Source organism: Cololabis saira, chromosome 24 (genome assembly GCF_033807715.1).
Source record: "Cololabis saira isolate AMF1-May2022 chromosome 24, fColSai1.1, whole genome shotgun sequence".
NCBI lineage: Eukaryota > Metazoa > Chordata > Actinopteri > Beloniformes > Belonidae > Cololabis > Cololabis saira.
This window is the reverse complement of record NC_084610.1, coordinates 15,001,641-15,017,753: the sequence shown is the minus strand read 5'-3', so window position 1 is coordinate 15,017,753 and position 16,113 is coordinate 15,001,641. Positions and strand designations below refer to the sequence as shown.

At 43.0% G+C, this 16,113-nt stretch overlaps 1 protein-coding gene across 1 annotated transcript in view; it reads right to left on the bottom strand.

Annotated features, from left to right (window-relative positions):
• Positions 1 to 1,308: 1,308 nt before the first annotated feature.
• The window catches only part of mgat5 (alpha-1,6-mannosylglycoprotein 6-beta-N-acetylglucosaminyltransferase), a 114,062-nt gene continuing 99,257 nt past the window's right edge, over positions 1,309 to 16,113 (bottom strand). Inside the window, exons 12-17 of the mRNA XM_061715719.1 lie at positions 12,363 to 12,512; positions 5,448 to 5,594; positions 5,235 to 5,351; positions 4,046 to 4,120; positions 3,812 to 3,969; positions 1,309 to 2,923 (exon numbers count right to left, since the gene is read on the bottom strand). Of these exons, the coding sequence (XP_061571703.1) occupies positions 2,725 to 2,923; positions 3,812 to 3,969; positions 4,046 to 4,120; positions 5,235 to 5,351; positions 5,448 to 5,594; positions 12,363 to 12,512 (846 nt within the window). The 3' untranslated portion in view covers positions 1,309 to 2,724. The remainder of the gene's footprint in view (positions 2,924 to 3,811; positions 3,970 to 4,045; positions 4,121 to 5,234; positions 5,352 to 5,447; positions 5,595 to 12,362; positions 12,513 to 16,113) is intronic.

Genomic DNA, 16,113 nt, shown 5'->3' with positions numbered 1-16,113 from the left:
CGGCTCACGTGCTCAGCTCTGAGCAGCGGACCGCTACCAGTAATCAGTTTAAGGCAATAAAAGATCACAACGTCCATTTCTTCCACATCTGCTGCAATAATCTGATTACTGTTGGCCTAATGGGTTAAAGCGATCACCGCCGAGCATCTCGGACCGACCATATGACCTCCGGTGTTCCTAGAAGCGCGTGTCAAACATCAGGTTACTGAACCTTCTCCAGCACGAGCAGCTGAACCGAACAAGCATCAAGGTTCGGACTGATTTATAAACATTATCTCAATTTAAACGACACCCATGTGGAAAAAGGATTTCTCAAATGTGGGGCCCGCGGTCTAGTTTTCAGGTTTTAATTTAAGTGACTCCGTCGACTGTCAAACAGAAGCAGAAACAAACAAAACAACAACAAAAAAGGCACATCATGTTATCGACAATAACTTGGCGGCAAAACGGTCACGTAAAAAAAACAAGAAGAGAAACGTATGAACACGTCGAGAGACAGCAGAAGAGGTGAAGAGGTTAAGTGAATGATTCCATCATTCTGATTTTTGTGCAAACAGAAGAAATGAATGAAGTAAAAGCACAAGGTGTCGGAGCTGCTGCGACGTCGTGAGGAGCCTGTTCTCCTCGCCCGCCTGAGGCGTGATGGGAGGGAGATGTCAGTTTTCAATCACTGATCTGCATCAGGACTCGCTTATCATCTGGCACAAAAACATGTTTTATTTATACGGTTTAAATCTACTCTATGTAGTAATACCACTTCTGACCACATGGGGGGGGGGGGTAAGGATGCTACGCTGACTGTCCTGTAGTACCACTTTTATGGAAGAGTATTAGGGCCGGGAGGAGAAAAATAATATTTTAGAGGAAGATTTTTTTTTCATTATGCACTTCGAGAAAAAAGTCGAAATGTCGAGATTAATGTTGAAGTACAATTTCAAGAAAAAAACTCGAAATGTTGAGAAAAAAGTCAAAATTTCGTGAATAAAGTTGAAATGTTGAAAAAAAAAGGCAAAATTTCGACTTTATTCTTGAAATTGTATTTAATTTCAACATTTTGACTTTTTTCTCAAAATTGTATTTCAACATAAATCTCGACATTTCGAGTTTTTTTTTTATTGTGCACTTTGAGAAAAAAGTCGAAATGTCGAGATTAATGTTGAAGTACAATTTCAAGAAAAAAGTCCAAATGTATTTCAACTTTATTCTCGAAAAAGTACAATTTCAAGGAAAAAGTCAAAATTTCGTGAATAAAGTTGAAATATTGAGGAAAAAGGGCAAAATTTCAACTTTATTCTTGAAATTTTATTTCAACATTAATCTCGACCTTTCGATTTTTTTTCTCGACATTTCGACTTTTTTCCTCAAAGTGCACCATAAAAAAACAATCTTCCCCTCTCAAGTATTTTTCCTCCTGTATAGCCCTAATACTCTAACACTAATACGTCCACTTTACCCCACCAGACGTGCCTTTGCTGCATCGTCCAATAATCCTGTGGTGTGCTGCCCCCGTGTGGTCAGAGGTGGTACTGCGCTGCTCTAATGATGGGGATCATCTCCGGTACCGTGAGCCTCGTCTCCTCATGACTCCCTGATCCTCCAAACAGCCTCAGCTTCCTCTCTCGACTCACAGATGCAGATTTATCTCCAATCAGGCCAGCTCCCCGGTGAATAACCAGATCTCTCCTCCCATCACCTCTCAGAGCTGACGAGCAGCAGGCAGAGCCTCCTCATCATGCACCGGAAACATGAATGCTTCTTTTATTTTCCTTAAATTACCCTCCATAAATAAAAAAAATCTTGCATCAAGAAAAAAAAAAAGGAAAAGACACCCCTGCCATAAATAAAAAAAAACAACCAAAAAAAAAACAACAGATTTCCAGCAAAATACAGAGATAAAGATCTTTTTATATAAATTAAATACAAAAAGGAAAAACTTCAAAACCCTTATGAACAATATACAGTGTCACTAGTTTCTTGTTAAACCTCTGAATAGATTCACTTAGTGCATTTCCCCCTTTTTCCCCACAAAACCTGCCAACTTTACGATCCTCAAGCGTTTTCACTCTGCTTGCCGGCAAATTAAGATCCGAATGATTATCGGTGGACGAGGTTCTGCTGCGTGAAGCGGCGTGTTCTACGGCAGTTCAGAAACATTCCTACAACTCTTACACTTTCTGCAGAGCCGCAAAAACACGCTCGATCGTCTTTACAACTCTGAATTAAGTCGTTTAAAGCGATTGTGCAACTTAAACAACAAGGAAAGGGGGGGGTTAAAGTCTACAGGATGTTTATGGAAGTGATAAAACTCCCAGAAATAAAAATCTGGACTCATCGGCGCTCTTCATTGTGGAGAAGAGGAACAAGATGGTTACAGTGTAAAACTGTGTGTGTGTGTGTGTGTGTGTGGGGGGGGGGGGTCCAGTGCAAACCTACCTAAATAGTAACCGTTTCAGTCTTGAGCAGTAGGAGTGGATGGAGGAGTCGGAGGAGGACGGGGGTGGGGGGGTCACCGGGGGGCAGAGGTGTGTGATATGTGTCTGGGTGGCTCCCTTTGTCCTTTCAAGTAATCCACACAGCTTCCTGGACTGGTGCCCCCCCGGGGGCCGGGGGAGTCGGCTGCTCGGGGAAACAATAAATATGAGGAACGAACACGGAGCGTCAGTGTTTCTGTCCGTCTGCTCCGTGTGTGATTGTCCTCCTGCCCCCCCCCAGCGAGGGGCGGGGCTATAGGCAGTCCGTGCACAGCGCCACCTGCCCCTTCAGGTAGTCGCGGCAGGGGCAGATGCGGCGCAGCGAGGTGTGGGCGCCGGCGCAGCTGAACAGCAGCAGGTCCGACTGCAGGACGCAGTGGTGGCGGGAGTCGCTGTAGGCCGGAACCAAGATGTCGGAGCTGGACTCCACCGTCTGGCAGTCAATGCCAAACCTGAAGGAGACACATATACACATATACTGTATATACACACACATTCATATACACACATGTATCAGTCCATACCAAACCTGATATATACACACACACATTATATATACATTATATATATATATATATATATATATATATATATATATATATATATATATATATATACATACACACACATATACATGAGTCAATGACGTGACGCCTATATTTTCAATTCCAAAAAGGTTTAAATGGATAAGAAAATATCATATATATGACCTACCTGTCCCACATATGGTCTCACTTGAATTTTACAAAAAAATACTAGTTATTTGGGATTTTGTTGTTGTTTTAAGCGTCAAAATGTCATGTGGTGCGACCGTCTGACCATGACTTGTTTTGAATCTTCTGCCCTATCTGGCATGATTTCTGAAATGTCTTGTAGTGTGTAAGATTGCAACACATTTGTATTTATATTTCCATCATAATATACACACACAGTTTGACTGATGACGTCCATTTTATGAAATATCATGTGGCACGACCATTAAAAAACAACCATTTTGTATAATACTGAAAACTTGTAAAAAAAAAAAAACTAAAAAAATTGATCTGTTGAAAATCCTTATTCGTCATTGACCCATATATACACACATACACATGTATCAGTCCATGCCAAACTAACCCCCCCCCCCACACACACACACACACACGAGCTGAAACCAGTCATCCCTGCACCCCCTGGTCCTGTGCTGCCACCTAGTGGCCTCTCAACATCACAACGACAGGTGCAGGTGTGTGTATATATATATATATATATATATATATTTGTGTGTGTGTGTGTGCATGCGTTTGTGTACGTGTGTGTATGTGCATGTGTGTGTGTGCATGTGTGTGTGCATGTCCCACCTGGCCAGGTCCTTGTCCTTGTTCAGGTGCTGGAAGAAAGACGGCTCACAGATGAGCTGCTCCTCCTGACAGACCTGCTTGCAGGAGCGGCCCGGCTCGGCCAGCTTCACCTGCAGGGCCGTGAGCGGCGGCCACATCACCTGGCCGTGGCAGAAGTCCTGGGGACGAGACAAACACACGTCAGCCGGGTGCTGGAACCCCCCACCGCCCCCCCACCCCTGCCGGTACCGGTACCTGGTTCTCGATGAAGCCGTTGACTCTCTGCAGCATCCCCTCACAGGTGAACTCGTAGGGCAGGTACGGCTCGATCTGCTCACAAACACAAACACGGATCAGAACCACCAGCATCAGTCAGGCAAGTTTATTTGTATAGCACAGGGGTCGGCAACCCAAAAGGTTGAAAGAGCCATACTGGACCAAAAACACAAAAAACAAATATGTCTGGAGCCGCAAAAAATGACTGTGTCTTGTATAAGCCTTAGAATGAAGGCAACACATGCTGCATGTTTCTATATTAGTTAGAACTGGGGGGAGATTTTTTTTTCATTATGCACTTCGAGAAAAAAGTCGAAATGTCGAGAAAAAAGTTGAAATTTCAACAAAAAAGTTGAAATGTCAAGATTAATGTTGAAGTACAATCTTGAGAAAAAAGTCGAAATGTCGAGAAAAAAGTCGAAATTTCAACAAAAAAACTGAAATGTCAAGATTAATGTTGTAGGGGCAAAATCTGAAGTACAATCTTGAGAAAAATGTCGAAATGTCGAGAAAAAAGTCGAAATGTTGAGATTAAAAAGGAAAGGAAAAAAGAAAAGAAGAAAAAAAAGAAAAAATAATAAAAAGAAAAAAGAAGGAAAAAAGGGAAAAAAAAAAAAAGGTCAAACATTTTTTAAAAGCTCCAGGAGCCCCTAGGGCGGCGCTAAAGAGCCACATGCGGCTCTAGAGTTGCCGCGTTGCCGACCCCTGGTATAGCACAATTCAACACAAGGTAATTCAAAGTGCATCAACATTAAAAGCGGCAAGACACAATTAAACAGTAAATAACAAATACAATGAAATAAAATGATAAGAAAAGAGGTAAAATAATAGAAAGCAGTACAGCAGGTACATCTCATTCTTACAATGGCAAGAATTATGTTTCTATACGGTCAAAACGTAAAAGACCGGGTCAAATACAGTATTACAAAAGTAATCTGTAACAATTCGTACGGTGAATTAAACCAATTTGACAATTCTACATCACAATCATCATCCCCGTGACGCGTCCCGACTCCTACAGACTCATGATCAGGACCAGACCCCAAACAGCTGGGTCTTTGTTGTCCGGCTGGCCGGGCCGGAGCCTGGTGGGCGGCGGTCTCACTGATCAGCAGGCCGGCCCGTGAACCGGGCCTTTGTCCCGGCCCGAGCCCTCTGCTCCGCTCACCTTCTGGCTGAGGATGCTGCGCAGCGCCCGCTCCACCTCCGCAGGGTTCTCGATGTCCACCGTCCACACGTGCGGCTGGCCGATGTAAACCTCGGCGTACGGGTGCTGTGAGGTCAGCTGCAGACACAGGTGAGGGGGGGGGGGCGTTAACAGGTGAGGACCAGAAACACGGGCGGGGAACCTGCAACCTGCTACGCTCTATCCTCCGCTCACCTCTCTCAGGGTGGGCTTCCCCTTGAAGAAGTCTGTGTTCTTGCTGCTCTTCGGGGGGGTGAATTTGGGGTTGAGGAAGGCGCAGCCGTTGGCGATGGCCTCCAGGGGGGCGGGACCCTCGTAGGGGAAGGACAGGCCCAAGAACAACTGCAGGGAGAACACACATGTTAAAAACTTATGAGACAACACTCAAACCATGAAGGAGGTTCTAACCAAACCAGCATGGGGGGGGTTCTGTTGAGTCCTCAGAGAAACAAAACTCTAATGGCACTTTTCCAAGAAGACAACAACACTAAAGATGTAGAACCTGGAGGAGATGATAGATGTGCTGCTGGATCTATGGCTTGTGTTCCATACCAAGTTAAAAAATGAGAGTGAGAGAAGATTCAAGCTGCAACGCTTTTTAATAGTTTTTAGTTTGTCTCGGCGCTGCTGAAAAGTCAGCTGGAGCCCCGAGCAGCTATGAAGTGACAGAGCTCCTGGTAGATCTGGTCGTTCCTTATCGCCCGTCTAGATCCATTTTTAATTCTCTCCTCAGCACCAGGTTTATGAACATCTGCACCTCAGAGTTGGATCATGAAACAGACTTTTGCTGCCGTTGCCTGTCGAATAAAATGAACAAGAAGTCGTCAGTCGCTCTTTCGCTGATTTCCACCTCCTGACTCAGACGTCTGACTCCAACCTCCCGACCAATCGGTGGCCTGTAGTGTGATGATGTCAGATACAGCCGACTCAGCCGCTTAGAACCTCAGCAGAATAGTAACAGAAAAGTATCTACTCGGCACGTTAGTACTAGTGATGCACCGAAATGAAAATTTGTGGCCAAAACTGAAACCGAAAATAATAATAAACACTTGGCCGAATACTGAACAATACCGAACATGGTTCTTCAGCAGTTTTTCATTTATTTTGCCAATTTTTTCACCATTGCATAAATCAAATACATTTGATTTAGGCATTTTGCTTTTTAAAGAAAAAAATCTTTTGCAAAATTACAAGGTAGAAAATATTTATTGAACATAAAAAAATTAAAATGTTTTAATTTCCCAGCATTATGTTGTTTTGGTTCCACCTCCTGGTGAATGTTGGTAAAATTCTTATGGGGTTAGTTTTTGGTTGGCCAACGATTTATGTAGTGCACAACGTTACGGGACGGAGTGGCCAGTCTATTTCCTTATATTACAACGCCGTTATTAATTGTTTGGTTTTTTTCGCCACTTATTCCACCGAACACCGAAAGTGTTTTTTTGCCATTTTCGGCCGAACAATTTCGGTTACCGATTAATCGGTGCATCAATAGTTAGTACCCTAGTGGGAAAGTACCAAACTAAGTGGAGGCGAGTCAAGCTGAGTAAGTTCTAGTGGAAAAGTGCCATAAAGGGCCAAAATCAGCAGGAAGAAGAGTTGAGGCGGCTCATTTTCACGAGGAAACTAAGCAAGCAAGACATCCGTCCTCAGCTGACTCCTCCCACTGACCAGGAGGAGTCTTGTGGTCCGATGAGGATGTAGACGGCAACTACGAGAACTTTCAATGAAACCACTGAAAGCATGGAATAACTGATGAATCTATTTCAGTGGCTTGTCCTAAAAAGGGCGTGTGTGCCTCAACATGGAGGTCTCAACAAGTCCTGGGGTGTATCTGTACAGCCAGGAGCAGCGTGTCCACAGGAGCATGATGATGAGGAGGAGGAGGTAAGTGTAAGACCATTGACCAGAGACGTACACTTCCTCCCAAACAACTCTGTGTTCAGAGGTGTCTTCAGTATTCACATTCATTACTCAGGTAGAAGTATAGATACTAGAGTTTAAAAATACTCCTGTAGAAGTTGAAGTATCAACTCAAGTTTTTTACTCGAGTAAAAGTATAAAAGTACTGGTTTCAAAACTACTTAAAGTAAAAAAGTAAAAGTAATGTAAGGGGGAAAAAAGCCATTAAGGACAAAAGCCATTGAAAATGAATGCATCTTATAATGCAAATATATTAAAGAACCTATATGTGTACTATTGAGCATTAACATGTGTTTCAGAGAGCAGGAGATATGATGACTAGTTGCCTATAAGTATTGTAATGGTGCAAAAAGTCAAACTTCAGAGGCATGTTATCATTTATCCTAACCTTTATTGGAATTTACATCCAAGTTTAGTTGCAGGAATCTGAGGGAACGGATGTAAAAACAAAACTGGACAAGAACATCTGAAACAACCACAACCAAATTCACTCTATCCGGATGGAGCAATTTACTGGATAGTTTTTTTTAAAGGCCGAAATGAAATAGAGTAACGAGGCTGTTTTTAAAATGTAAGGAGTAAAAAGTACAGATAATTGTGTGAAAATGTGCGACTGTGGCCAGCAGGGGGCAGCACAGCGCGCATCAAGTGGGGAGGGGGGATCCATACCTGCGGGAGGACCAGATAATGGAGAACAGCAGCATCTCTAATGTGGCTGCTATAGATTTAAATAAAGGGATCAATAGGAATATGAGCAATCCAGATTATGAGCTTGCATTAAAATAAATGCGTGTACACAGCGAGGCGGCCTGAAACACATCAAGGTTTCTATTGATTTGTACGCTTGGGGAAAGTCCTTGCTCTGGTCACAAACACTGGCATGTGCAATAACGCTGAGCAGAAGGATGAGACACCACAGCCCATCTCTAGGATGCTCTAAAACCAGGACCACACAGGTAGTTCATTCCTCTCCTTGTTTAACTGATTTCCTCTGAAATGATCACCATTTTACATGCATATAATTTAGACTTCACCACCAGTGTGTCAATCATCTAAAAGCATGTTAAATGCCACATATATGTACAAAAGTAGCCTAAATTAAGATCGGTCCTGCAGCTTTGAGCAACTGTAAGAGGTCTGATAACTATACACAGTAAAAATACTTTACTTATAAGATAAGATGAATCTTTATTGTCTGCGACAATCACACTCCAATAAACATAGAAACATAACCCTGAAGTCTTTACCCACATATACAATCAAACCATACTACAGTTAACACACATCAATTCACACTCCCAGTTCCCAGAAAACCTATTACACAATACCCCTGAGTAGAAGAACGGCCTTCTTTTAACTTTTATGAGCAAAATATCATCCTGCGCTGAACTGAAAGAGTTTGTTACTACAATAAAGATAGAAGTGCTGAAGCAACAAAGGTTAACACACCTGTCACATGTCAGGCCCATAAACCCTCGGCCGAACACTCACTCTTTTCTGAGTTTCACTTTTCTAAAGGCTCATATTGATAATAGGGGCGCATGATAAAAAATGTATTAAAAAAAATTGTCACCAACAAATTTAATTGTCGACAAAAACAAAGTTTCAACCGGGGGAGGCATCCTGTTTCTTTATCTCTGCTGAGAACCGCAGTTGCGCAATAGAATTCAGCGCCAGGTAAATAATTAGGCGGCCGCGGATGCAAGTTTAGTTCATTAAAAGATGTATTTTTGAATTAAGTGTCCATCTTTCCTGTCTTTAATTATTAATTAGCACATCACTTAAACATCCTCGTGCAAAATGTAAAAGTTGACAGTTAAATAAGAGCCATCCAATAAGTATGAGATCCAGAATCCGATTAGTCGATCAGAATAGTCGTTAGTTGCAGTCCATATGGATAAGCATTTTGTGACAAGGGGCCACATTTGGTGTATTACAAATAAATAAAAGAGGCAAGCAAATGTGGCGGAGGTCTGAAGACATGAGACTGCTGATCGCAGAAGAAAAGAGTTTTGAGCCAGTTTCCATCTGAATCTGAGTTTGTGGAGATCAGAGACGATGCGAGCTGTGACGTAAGAGACAGCTAAAACATGTCAACAGCTCGCTTCATTTTAATATAATAAACCCAACACATAAAATCAGTATCATCCACATACGGAGGTGGTTTTCAGTCCAGCTGGAGTTCCACAGATCCGTCACAACGCAACAGAAGCACCAACTACGCCTCACAGAAGATTAAAAGTACCGCCTGCTGTGTTTTCACCTGTGGTTCTGACATGACGGACAGTCGTCATGACGACGACAACAGAAGTGTTTCCTGCAGATAAACCTTCACAACAGCAGCAGAGCCGGTTCACCAACACACATTTGGGTTGGTTTACATCAGTTCTGTCTATGTAGGTTACCATGGCAACCAGGCTGTATGGGAAACATCTGTGAGAAGGGAATGTATGACATACATATGACATATATATATATATATAATATATGACAGTGGTCAGCAAGGAAGATCGGATTCTGATCAAATGCGCCACTTTAGAGACACAAATGTACGCGATTTCAAGCCCAGAAAAACATATGCACCTGCTTTAATCTCTTTATGTCCTGCATCTGCAGTTATATTCCCCTTTTTCAGACTTTGGCCATCTCCAACAATCACAACCCGTTAATCAGTTCATCTACACACATTTATCAAGATGATCAAACAAGGTTAAAACAACACAGCTGGTAGAAATATACTCCAACTCTCCTAAAATACACCAAACTCAGATGAACATCCCTGGCAACGTTATCTGAAATATCTAGAAGTGGGAGTGTTTCCTCTTGGAAAGTAGTATGTTATGATTGATCATGACGACAAACACTGGTTCTCTCGACTAGTGGATCATTAGAGAGGACAACTATACGCAGGTCTGTTTAGAAAAACAGCTGCTAAAAGCATTTTGGGGCACTCAGACGACCTCTCAGAGGTAATGTTTTAGTCGCAAAATGAAGAAATTAAATAAAATAGTCTGCTTCAGCCTAAAGCAGGGATCGGCAACCCAAAATGTTGAAAGAGCCATATTGGACCGAAAACACGAAAAAACAAATATGTCTGGAGCCGCAAAAAAATGAAAAATCTTGTATAAGCCTTAGAATGAAGGCAACACATGCTGCATATATTTAGTTAGAACTGGGGGGAAATTTATTTTTTCATAATGCACTTCGAGAAAAATGTTGAAATTCTTGAGAAAAAAGTCAAAATGTCGAGAAAAATGTCGAAATTTCGAGAGAAAAGTCGAAATGTCAAGATTAATGTTGAAGTACAAGTTGAGAAAAAAGTTGAAATGTCGAGAAAAGTCAAAATTTCGAGAAGAAAGTCGAAATGTCGAGATTAAAAAGGAAAGGAAAAAGGAAGAAAAAAAAGAGACAAAAGGAAAAAAGAAGAAAAAATTAAAAAATGAAAAAAGAACAAAAAAAGAGTAAAAAAGAGAAAAAAAATTAAAAAAAAGGAAAAAAAAGAAGAAAAAAAGGAAAAAAAAAAGGTCAAACATTTTTGAAAAAGCTCCAGGAGTCACTAGGGTGGCGCTAAGGAGCCGCATGCGGCTCTAGAGCCGCGGGTTGCATACCCCTGGCCTAAAGAAACTCAAATTCAAATAAAAGAGTTACATAAACTGCATAAACTTGTCTGCATTTTTTGTTAGTATACCTATAGATGGGCCAGTATTTAAAAAATAAGGAAATCAAATCAAAAACCAACAGCCTGCGACGCGACACAGTACAGCAGCGCTGCGCTTTGATCACAACACTGTTCCCCAGATGCAGCGCAGCTCATCTCAATATAGTTCAGGAAATTCTTTCTTAAAACGAAAAAAGAAAAAACGTACACATTAGATTAGTCAGCAACAACGTACTCGTCTCCACACAAGCACCTTCGACCCCTGAGTGGTTTATCTTATCGTGCACCGTGTCGACTGTTAAACCCCGAGAGGCCAATTAGTTCAGGAAGCCCGTGTGCAGGTACCAGTGTTGTTGGAGTAAAACTGCAGCAACAACGTTTGGCTTCTGTCGGAGTTAATTGGCCGTCCCCAGATTGGTTTGCACGCCGCGGTGCGCAGGTTTATACTGTATCCCTGCATACACACGATGCATACTTGATGCACACTTCATCTGACCTGCTGGGAGCTCGTAATGATCTGCTCTGCTGCAGAATGCAGCTTTGCATCTCTGTGTCATCATCGCCAGGTTGTTATTGCTGCTTAGTACAAGAGCTTTTTTTATGGATGAAGCAATGCTGGAAATCTTCTCAACCGTTTAAATCATCAGCTTTATTTTTTGCATCAGCCTAAATCATGATCTATGGCTCTCCCGTGCCGAGAGTATCCAGCTCCAGAAAGCTACTACAACTCTCTGTATCCTCTGTAAAGGATGAAAACCGAATAAATATATTAAGAAAAGCAGTACTTAGCAAGGAAGTCAGTTTTAGTTAGTTGGTTTATTCTGAAATTCTTGGTTTATTCTGAAAGTCTGAGTGTGTAAAATGGAATATTTTTGTTGTTTGGTTCCGGCTGGTTTCAACAATTTAAGGGTTGAATTCCATCACATCTCAGATCATTTTTGTTTGGATTTAGTTATGTTTTAATTGTAAGGATTGTATTTTATTGTTTTATGCGTGCAATGTTGGACCCCAGGAAGAATAGTCTTCACTGCAGTGATGGGGATCCGTTATAAATAAAATAAAAAGCAAAAAACAAAAGAAAAAAACCAAGGCCCAGAGACGGAGCGCTGGCTCCCACGCCAGAGCTGTTGATAGTTTCATTATCAGCACACTATTTCAGGTATGAGAGTTGTGAAATATTAATCCCCTTGGCCCGTCGTGTGGCAGTGTTCCAGCCCGAGGGGCTGCGAGCTGCTAGCAGCAGCCGTTTACAGACAAAGCTCAGCTTCTGTTGCTGAAGATGCTGCATGAAGACTATTGTGTGTTTGAGCCGGTGGCCTCCGAAGAGGCTGCTCCTCACAACACAAGCATCCCCGTCTTTGTGAAGGAGTTTGTTAGAGGACTGAGGGGACGCCTGGACTCTGCTGCTCACATGATACAAGCTTTGATCCAAACATCCCGGTGCTCCTTCAGAAACGTCCTGTCCTGGCTACAGCACCGAACAACGTTTGGTTGTGTTTTAATCATCCATGCGCTCACACGCGTCTCACCTTGGTCTCCCGCAGCAGGAACTGCAGGTCCCGTCCGCTCAGGATGCCGTGGTTCTTCACGTAGCTCGGGAGGTGCACGGTGCTGGTGCCGTGCACGGTGCCGTGCACATCCATGTAGCTGTGGATGATGTCCAGGTATTTCTTCTTGTCCTGAGAGAGACAGAAAAGGACGTTCATTTCTTTTTCTTTAAAAGAGATAAATGGATGAAGCGTTAGTGCTTTGTCATGCGGCCTTTTGTCGGAGCCGCACAGCTGACCATCTGGTCACCGTGGCAGCCAGAGCTAAAAATAGCTCCCTGCGAGGAGCATCACCGCACACAATAGCCATTGTTATTAATCTGGACGTGATCTGCCACGTCCTCTATGAAAACCACACGGCGGCTTTCGAGGCAGCTCCCGTCTCAGAAACGACAATCAGGTCCCATCGCACGGGACGGCTGTCAGGTCGGCACAGAGGTCGACGGCGACACAGAGGTCATGTTTTTAATCAGTTTGCAGCATTAGATCCCTCTGCCAGGTTTGTGCAAGAATAGATACCCTTCCTTTTCAGTTCAAGTGCAAGTACGTTGTAATTGTAATTTATTTATTTCAAAACAGGGACAGTGCACAAAAAGACATTACTCTCGTACAAGAGAATATGCATTGGTCCAGGTTGGAGCAGCTTGCTGTTTTCCACCTGTAGTCCCTGGGCAGGTTGATGGAATAGTACATAAACATTAGTATAGAAAAAGAAAAAATAAGTAAAAGAGCAGAACAAAGCAAAGAGACAATAGATAAAGTAGATAAATAAAAACATGGAAGCAGATTCAACAGAATCCTAAGAGTTGGTACCTAAGATTTAAAGCTAGGCTGCCCCCCCCCCCCCCCTCCCTCACACACACACACACACACACACAACATAAATGTATACACTAGGGCTGGGGGTCGATTCAAATGTCAAGAATCGAAGATTCAGAATCGATTATCAAGATTTGATTCGATCCCGATATTGATTTGGGTTAGTGTTAAAACTGTTTTTTGAGCTGTTGCATGAATTATATGACTGTAGTTATGCAAAATATTAATACTAGTATCATATTGAGATTCAACAGCAAGTATTGGCAGCTAATGATGCTGTAAGGACCAATCACCTCCCAGAATGCTGATAGAACTGCTTTCAGAAACATTGTGGGGCAGAATTATCAAACAGATCCAGGGCAGCAAACAGAGACCGAATGAAATCGCTTTTATTTTTTCCCCTATTTTGAGAATTTGGTTTTTAGCATTTTATGAAAATGTAACCCCAAGACAAGTATATAAAGCAGAGAAAATATAGACAATTTATGCAATTATAACTGAAAACTTTAATGTTTTCATACCTTTAAACATATTTAAAGGCAAAAACATGGCACTAGTTATGCTCGTGTCCAACAAAAAATTCCTTTTTTGGGCATAAACAAAAAAAACAAAAAAAATACCAAAAGTTGTAATGTAATGATGAAAAAAAAAAAATCGATCTTTAGACATATGAATCGATTTTTATGAATTAATATGAGAATCGATTTAGAATCGGAAAATCGTTTTTTATCAACACAGGCCTAGTAAATACACTTGTCTTGACAGTAACCAACGCTGGGCATGATGTGAGAAGGTGGGGACGTCTACATGAAATAATGTCTGTTGGCAGAGTTGAGCCATAGAGCAACAGCAGCACAGCTGAACGCCTTGAAGGCGGTGCAGGTAAATTCTCTTTATGACAGGAACCCTCAAAGGGGCATTGACCACTTTGTGGCGTCACCCGGCACACCAGACCTAAACCCTATCGGTACGGACCGCCCCAACTCTCCTGGGGCTGCGGGGCTTCACTGCAGTGAGAGAGACTCGTTCCAACTCCTTCAGAGCCTCGGCCTCCAAGACACGTCCCTGCTGCAGAGGTGTGTGTGTCGGAGCCTCCTCCTGGGGCTCAGGTTTCAGGTAGCCGCTCGTCGGGTCCCTGGAGGAGCAGCTATCAGATGCCTCCAGCCAGCCTGCTGTAACTAAAGGAGCCGGGTGTGTGCGTGTGCCGGTGTGCATGTGTGTGTGTGAGAGAGAGAGAGAAACGAAGCCCTGATTAGAAGGTGAAATCACTTTTCCCTCCAGAGGGCTGTTCTTGTTCAGGCATCAGAGGAGGAAACATGCACACCTTTGAAACACGGAGACAACAGAGGAGGAAGAAATACTAACTGAATCTTTTTGTTCAAACACAAAAACATCTGGATTCATACGAAAACAATTAGGTAACTTTATGATGTTTGATGGGGTTTTTCTTTCATGACTATCTGCAGAGTAAAGGGGGGGGACTATAATGAGAGGAGGACATCAAAGAGCCTCCCAGAGGCTGCAGGATGTGTGTGTGTGTGTGTGTGTGTGTGTGTGTGTGTGTGTGTGTGTGTGTGTGTGTGTGTGTGTGTGTGTGTGTGTGTGTGTGTGTGTGATCTCTCCAGTGACTGTGTGGAGGATGAAGATACAGTAGACTGCTACGACCCTTCGGGGCAGTTGCCACACAAAGCTTTATGGTCCGTTGCCAGATGCTTTCTGGAGCAAGAGCACACATACACACACCTGATTGTGAGAACAGAGTGGGAGAATGTGCAAGCTTTGTGGAATGGTCTTGATGAAGAAAATCAAACGAAGCACTAGCTCTATACAGTTTTAAAACACATACAAGAAAAGAAAACAATTCTTGACAAATATAAAAATAAAGAACCTCTAAAGAACTTTACCTTCTGTATGTCTTTCTTTTATTATTATTCTGTTCCGTATGTGATACATCATATATGATACAAATGTAACTACCTGGATTCATGGCTGGTCATGGATCATCAAAGAAGTGACTGGGAAATGACATTTTTGAGTTTAGGATATTGTAGGAGGCTGGTTTAATTATGCCTTGATCTTTGTTTATTAATTGTTTGTGTTGTATTTATTTATTTTTTTGTTATTATTTTGTCTTTTCTTTCTTTATTTTATTCTTTATGGCATATGATATGATATTGTGAGGAAGGGACAGGACTAAATAAGCGTTCTGCTTCCTCCTGTTCCCTGTACAGAGACCGCCGGCTGCAGAGACCGCCGGCTGCAGAGACCGACTGCAGAGACCGACGTCTGCAGAGACCGACGGCTGCAGAGGCCGACGGCTGCAGAGACCGACGTCTGCAGAGACCGACGACTGCAGAGACCGACGACTGCAGAGACAGACGTCTGCAGAGACCGACGTCTGCAGAGACCGACGGCTGCAGAGACCGACGGCTGCAGAGACCGACGTCTGCAGAGACCGACGTCTGCAGAGACCGACGTCTGCAGAGACCGACGTCTGCAGAGACAGACGTCTGCAGAGACCGGCCTGAGACAATCCCACTCTTTTCAGTCCATCAGCCTCCTGCTTCTGGACTGTGCTGTGTGTCGTGCACAGATTAACAAAACACCAGTCACCCCACCGTCTTTTCTGATGACTCTGCAGGTGCTGGATGTATAAGTGATGGATGGGACTACAGAGCAGTGCTGGACCCCTCAGGGAGGAGGAGGAAAAATCACCTGCTGCTGAATGTAAATAAGAGCAGAAAGATGACTCCAGAAGGAAGGAAGGGAACGGTGTTGCAGCTACCGCACCGTCCTGCAATAACCTTCCCTCTGATTCCAGTGAGGAGGACGTTTACGTCTCTGAAAGGCGTGAATAGCAGCTACAGAGGCAGTTTGGATGGTTGTACACGTGCAGCCGGGGAGCAGATCCAGC